General features: G+C 30.5%; 1 protein-coding gene across 1 annotated transcript; it reads left to right on the top strand.

The window, feature by feature from the left end:
- Positions 1 to 3,860: 3,860 nt before the first annotated feature.
- LOC123911506 (kunitz-type trypsin inhibitor-like 1 protein) lies at positions 3,861 to 4,974 on the top strand. The gene has a single exon (XM_045962935.1). The coding sequence runs from the start codon at positions 3,937 to 3,939 to the stop codon at positions 4,603 to 4,605; it is 669 nt and encodes a 222-aa protein (XP_045818891.1). The 5' UTR covers positions 3,861 to 3,936; the 3' UTR covers positions 4,606 to 4,974.
- Positions 4,975 to 7,734: the final 2,760 nt, after the last annotated feature.

Here is a 7,734-nt window from a genome sequence, read left to right as displayed (position 1 = left end):
AACACATCAGTGACAAAAGTGTTATTACCATTTTTCCTCCGAACCATCACTTTGCCTTTGCCTTCTACTGATATAGCGCTGTCATCTGCAAACTTCACTTTGCTTTTGAAATTTTCATCAAATTCCAATAACCAATCTCTATGCCCTGTCATATGATTTGAACATCCAGTGTCAAGATACCATACCTTGGAGTTATCACTTTCTGAGTTTGTTGTCACCATTAGAAGGAAACCATCTGAATCTGAATCATGTTGTCTAGAATGACGTGCCTCATTGTCTTGCTTCTTCTTTCCCTTGCTTCTGCATTCAGAAGCATAATGACCCCACTATCACAACTGTAACATTGAATCTTGCTCTTATCACTCTTCTTTCCACCATTCTTGCCCTGCAAGAAACTTTCTTTCTTTGAAGATTCAGATTGATCTTGATCACTATTGTGGTGATTTTGATCATTACTGAATTCACCCTTTCCTTTATTCTTTTCACCCTTCCATTTATTCTTTCCCTTACCATTCTTGTTCTATTGTCCTCCATTCTTTGCATACAAAGCTTGTTCTTGACTGACTTTGTTTTCTTTCCTTTCCTTTCTTTCTTGCAGCATCTGTTCATGTGCTTCAAGTGAACTCTACAATTCATTGATAGATATTGTGGAGAGATCTTTGGATTCTTCAATTGCCACCACTATGTGATCATATTGAAGGTTCAATGTTCTAAGAACTTTCTCAATTACTAGCTGATCTGAAATTGTTTCACCATAGTTTTTCATTGAATTAATCAATGTCTGCAATCTTGTAAAATACTCACCAATGGATTCCTTATCCATCAACCCCAACAATTCATATTGCCTTCGAAGAGATTGAAGCTTCACCTTCTTAACTTTATCTCCTCCACCATGAGCATTACTGAGAATATCCTAAGCTTCCTTTGCAGTCTTTGCTCCAGCAATCTTTTCAAAATTGGATGAATCCACACATTCGTGATCAAGAACAATGCTTTATTGTCCTTCTTCTTTACTTCTCTGAAGGCTGTTTGTTGTTCAGCAGTTGCATTTGCTGCAAGAGGTTCATACCTAGTGGTGATAAGTTCTTCAACTTCCTGAAAGCTAAAGATTACATTCATCTTCACGCACCATTGGTCCCAATTCTTTCCATCAAGAATCGGAAGATTTGCAGGAAAAGATGTGTTATTGTTATTCATTGTGATGAATCAATGAACAAGAACGAGAAAGAATGGTTATTTTCTGAGTGAAAAGGGAATGCATCGAAAACCTAAAAGGCTAACTGATACCACTTGTTAGCGCAACAATCGGGGGAGGGTCGAGCGAGGAGCATTCACTTTTGTGGCACTTGTTCTTTTGAGCAACACACAATTGTGGGAGACACACCACTTGTTCACCCAAAACCTTAAGGTGATAGGTGAGCGGGTTCTTCCACTTATAAATGCTCAAGTCACCACATTCCTATCTAATGTGGGACTATTTCCACAAACTCAACTTTTTACCCTAAACCTTAAGGTGATAGGTGAGCGGGTTCTTCCGCTCATAAATGCTCAAGTCACTACATTCCTGTCCAATGTGGGGCTATTTTCACAAACTCACACTTGCTATATTCTCAACATTGTCGATTTTGTTCCTTTGGCTGCATCTAATTTCTTTTTCCTATTCTCTTCACTGATGATCTCATAAATTGAGTTAAATGGAATCAATTTATACAATAGCTCGCTGCATCTCGCCGGTCATGTTAGGTAGTCGTTCGGGCATCTGGAAACGCCACCACTGGCTGACGGTTGCAAACAAAACTAGGTTTAAAATCGACAACTGTAAACCTCCGGCACATACTCGGACAAGTTGAGGATGAACTGAAGAGTCCATGTGTGATTTCTTCCAAAGGTGCTCGACGAGTCTTGTATTTTCTATCATTTATAACATTTTATTGATCCAAGTAAGTACATTGAATCATACTTCCTCTGATCTTATTTATAAGAAAAAGTGAACAAAAAATTTGGCTTTAAATATAAACAAAAATAATCATATTCAACTCTATTTAATGTTATTGTTCCAAAAATATCCCTAATTTTTTTTTTTAAGATAACTACATAGTCCCAATCCAAATTTAATGCATTGTAAAAGACAATATATTAAATGTAATAATTTTCTTAATAAGTGTGAAATAATAAAATTTGACTTATAAATAAGGCCAGAAGAAGTAAGTGTTAATGAGTTTTAAACAAACCCAGACAATAATAGCAAGAATGATAAAAAGTAGCACTAACAATGACCAGAGCTAACTCTGATAGAATTTGATACTTGATTTTGATAATTGATTCATCGAAGGTTAACAAACCAAATAATAATTATTATTTTTTTTTGGATAAGTAAAGAATAATATAAGTTGAACTTTTGAATCGAAAATTAAGTTTGTTAATTAAATGAACTAAACATTAGCTATATATAATTCGACATATTTGATTCACGAGCTGACTCAATTATATATACACTTCAAAAATATTTTATAATATATATATATATATATATATATATATATATATATATATATATATATATATATATATATATTTGAATCATTTCAATTCAATAAAAATATGTATAAATTCTATTTTATTTATGGATATAAAGTTTTTTTTTTTTTTTAAATAAGAGGGCAAAGTCCCAAAGGGAAAAAATGTGTCAAATTGCATTTTAAACTAAAAATGAATTAAACGTAACAAGTTAAATCAAAATTTTTCGTAAACTTTAAACGAACAACACTCGAATCCTAAGGGTACGTGTTAGCTTTCTCCGTAAAACAAATACTACCTACACCAAGTCCCACTAGTGCAAAAATAAAAATATAATTAGAGATATTACACTTGTTTTATTGAAAATGGGTGTGAAAGCGTTATGTTGTAATATTAGACACAAGGTTTAAAGAAAACAGGTGTAATAGTGAAAATATTAGTCACCGAAACTTTATAATACACTTGTTATATAAAAAAGGTGAGAAAAACTAAATGTAAGAGAGTTATGTTGTAATATTAGACACCATGTTTAAAGAAACATGTGTAATACTAAAAGACAATCCACTTAAAATTTATAATACACTTGTTATATAAAAAAGGTGAGATAAACTAAACTTATATTTAATGATAACTTGCTCCAAAAGAAATTTAATAGTAAATTACACATTATTCCTTAAAAATAGAAACAAACTTTTTTATCCAACAAAAGAGTGTCAAAAGCAAGTGGTTGAAAAGTTAAAGCAACAAGATAATCAAGAAAACAAAGAAAAGAGACGACAAAATGAATAGAATTGAAAACAAAATACAAATATAGCTTATGTTTAATGTATGATTTTTTGGGTACAAATTACTTAAGAATTTTATTTTATTTATTTTTTGTTTTGTTTCAAGAATGATTTGTTTAATGAATATTCACATCAGTTATCTTGAAAAAATAATGTAAAGTATTGAAATTCAATGTAAATGATACACATTTTATTACATTCATTATACATAAATCGCGTGTAAAATCATTTAAAAAATCGTGTAAACAACACACAATTTACACCTATTATAATTAAAAATAGGTGTAAAATTCTTGCAATTAATAAGTATTTTACACCTCTTTTAATTAAAAAAAGGTATAATATAACCCTTTTAACACCTATTTTATAACAGGTATAAATTTCTTGTACATATCTAACCGGCTGAATTCACACCGGATCAAAACTGACGTAATATCTCCACAAAAAAATAGGTGTGAAATCTCATTTCTATACTAGTGTCCATAAATAACTGCTTGTTGAAATTACTTAAATAGGCCCAAACTACTCTTAGAATAAGTCTATAAATAGAGGTTTGAGACTTTGAGTAATGTAACACGATGACATATAAAAGCACAAAAATATAAATATATCAACATTGATATCTTGAAAAAGAATGAAGCCTACATTACTTACCACCCTTTCTTTGATCCTCTTTGCCTTAACCACTCACTTTCCATTATCCTTTACACAAGAAAGTGTCCCAGTTTTGGACACAGATGGAAACCCCCTTATTCCTGGTGCCAAATACTACATTTTACCAACTACCCCAGGACTAGAAGGAGGTGGTGGACTAAGGCTTGGTATAACAGAAGGTCAAAAATGTCCAATTACTATAATTCAAGATTTTTCTGAGACTTTTCTTGGCTTGCCAGTGAAATTTAATGTAAAAGATGGCGAAGACACTATACTTGAAGATTATTCAAGGATAGATATTGAATTCAATACGAAACCAGAATGTGCTCATTCTTCCAAATGGGTATTGGTTGAAAATTATACATACCGTACAGCATGGATTTGTATTGGTAGTATTGAAGATATTAAAGATAGTTATGGTAATGTTATTAATGGTGTGTTTAGCATTATGAAAGGATGGTCGGGAAAATACAAGCTTGTATATCGGTCACCGGCGTTGGGAGGATTTACCGATATTAAAAGCTATGACGATATCACTGGAAGGCGTCTAGTTATCGTGAACCCGAAAGGTCGTCCCGAGGAGGAGAATTATCGTACCTTTAATGTTAAATTTATTAAGGCAAGTGGAAATGGAAGATCTGTAGTTTGAATTATATCTCCAAGCTAGTAAGATCACAAAGATGTAGTGTTAAATTCTATTCTGTTTCAGTTCAGTTAAGATCGCTTTGGTTTTCGTTGAGGTACTTTGTGGGGATTAGTTTATGTTGGCTTCGTTTTATTGTTGGGCCGGGAATAGTCACTTAAATTATTGTAAGGGGTGGGTGGATGTGTGGTTGTTTGTCGTACTTTTTGATTGGTTTAGGTGATGTGTCCATTAATAAAATTTAGCCGATTCAAAAAAAATATTAGTCTTTAAGGTGAACATTTTGGTAAACCTTAATGGAAATGGAAGATGTGTAGTTTGGATTAAATTTCCAAACTAGTTTCAACTTATATTCTGTTGGTAGGGACATCGTATTATATGTATAGGAGCTGATGTTCGAATCCCGGACACTCTACTAATTTTTTCATACCACTAGGCTAGTGAAAGAAAAAAAGGAATAATAATAATAAATTATGTGATAAATAAGACGATGATTTAATTTTATGGGTTATGTTAACGTGTGCCCTAAGGGCACATGATAAGGTATCCTAATATAGAAATACTGAATTTAATAATGTAAGAAATTTAATGCATAAAAGTAAAAATATACAAGTTCCCAGAAATAATTTCTATATTTGCTTCCTTAACACGTGCCCTTAAGGGCACAAGTTAACATTCTCCTAATTTTATTGATAAATGTGGTACAAAACCGACTAATAATTTCATACATTAAATATGGCATCGGGCCAGCAGCGGACCTAGGGAGGGGCTGGGGAAGGCCATGGCCCACCCCCAAAAAATGTGAAATTACTTAAATACCCTTGGCAGCTTTGTAAAATTATACGTATCTACTATATATATATTGGTTGCGGTATAAATGTACTGAACTTAGGGTTTGGCCTAGTGGTCTGTAGCATGATTTTATGGGAAGAGGTTGTGTGTTCAACTCCCTCCTTCCTTATTTTTTGCATTTTCTTCTTTTCTTTTAAAAAATTCATGTTTAATACCCATAATTTGAACCCATTGAGAGTTGGAGACCAAAACAATTCCTCAAACCACTTAACCAAACACATTTTTCCATAAAATGTTAATTTTCATCTATATAATCAATACAAAAAAATAGACAATTTTGTTTTTCTTTAATAAAAAAAGCACAACTATTTTCAATTAAAAATAATTATTATCTTTTAAGCAATAAAATATATAATTTTTTGATGATCCAACTTATATAAATATTAATTTAAAATAAATCATTGATAATTTTTCAAGTAATTTGGAACACGTAGAATATTATTTAGAGCATGAAATTTAATTTTATGGTAAATTTTATATTTATTCTAAATTAAATTTTTGTATGAAATATAATTTTTATATCTAATTTAAATATTATAATTTTTTTGCGGCCCACCCAAGAAAACAAACAAAAAAAAAATTGATACGAAACCAGTGTGTGGTCATTCTTCCATGTGGGAAATGGTTCAAAGTTATATATTCCATACAAGATGGATTAGTATTTATTGGTATATTGGAGATTGAAACTTATGGTAAAGTAACTGATGGTTAGCATACCCATATATTAAAGCAACGCATGCAAGTGTGTGATCAAACTATAAAGTCTAACTAAAAGTACATAATTTTATATATTTGTTTTGGAATTCATCATAAGATTCTATAATATATAATGTACCAAAAAAGATTCTATAATATATTTTTGGTTTAAATGCACCGATGTACACTATATTTTGAAATTTTTAACTTTTATCCTCTTTTTCTTTTTTTTTTTTTTGACACAAGTCTCCTCTTTTTAAAACCAACTTTTTAATGCCTTATTATAAAAATTGACAATATTGAAAATATCTTAACGGTTTAACAATTTCAGCACAAGAAACCATATAGAGAACAATTGTAGTGTTATATATGTAATTGTTTTTAGTACAATTTGAAATTTTAAATATATATGCCCCGACACTCTTTAAGCACCTTAAATAGTAAGTTTTTGTGAAATGTTTACGGAGATGTGTGAAGTCAACACATTGAAAAATGAAATATTTTACTTTTTGAATAAATCATTTTCTTAGATGGAATGCTTAAAGAGTATTCCTAGGGCACTGTTTAGCATGACCCTACGATATAATAGCTATTAGCATAGAAATGAAGTAGAGAAAAAGACTACACCAACTAACTGCCAAAAAATAAATACAGGAAAAATAACGACCACTATTTAAATAGAAATAAAGGACCACTAAGTATATATATATATATATATATATATATATATATATATATATATATATATATATATATATATATATATATATATATATATATATATATAACTTGGCTCCGTTGAGGATACAATTAAAAAATAATAATTAAAATTATATTGGAAAAAAAAATGTAATTAAAATGTGACAATTTTTGTGGGACATAGATATAGTTTGCTAATATTTTTAATGGAAAATAGATAATTATATATAAACAATTAAACGGTCAAAATACAAAGAAAGAGTATCAGAAATAATCAAAAATAAAAAAAGATTTACAAAAGAAATATTAAAAAGAATTCTGAAAAGCAACAAACCATCAAAACCAATCAATGCAGCCACCAAAAAAAGGAAGGGAAAAACCATCAAAGATTGGAATCTCAAGAGATACTACTCAACAGAACCAGAAACATCCAAACACCACATCCTCACCTTGTTTTGTTGGACCAACATAAGAGAGGTCACTCGTAATTTGCTAATTATAATGCCTCTTTGTTGAATACTCAATTTCTCAAACTTTGTGAATTTGTGACCAATCAGCATAAATGTTTCACGAGTTATTCCCTACTGTCAAAATAAAAATTAAATAAAAAAGACAAAGGTAAAACATTTGTGAAGACTTCGTTAAAATTTTTGGTTTTTGTTATCACCACCAGAATTTGACTTAATAGACTGTCTAATCTGATTTGGTCGTCAGTTATGCCATCAAGTGGTTTAATCAAACTGTAGTTCTCCCAACATCAATCAATACTGAACCAACTAATGATTAGTGACTGCGAAATGACATTTTTGTCGCGAGATTTATCATTACTGTTTTTAATATTACTTATTAAAAAAAATGAAGAAACAACTCTATAAATAGTGGTTTGAG

The sequence above is a fragment of the Trifolium pratense genome, linkage group LG2, assembly GCF_020283565.1.
Source record: "Trifolium pratense cultivar HEN17-A07 linkage group LG2, ARS_RC_1.1, whole genome shotgun sequence".
NCBI lineage: Eukaryota > Viridiplantae > Streptophyta > Magnoliopsida > Fabales > Fabaceae > Trifolium > Trifolium pratense.
Note: the sequence above shows the minus strand (reverse complement) of the source record. Positions and strands in the feature narration are given on the sequence as shown.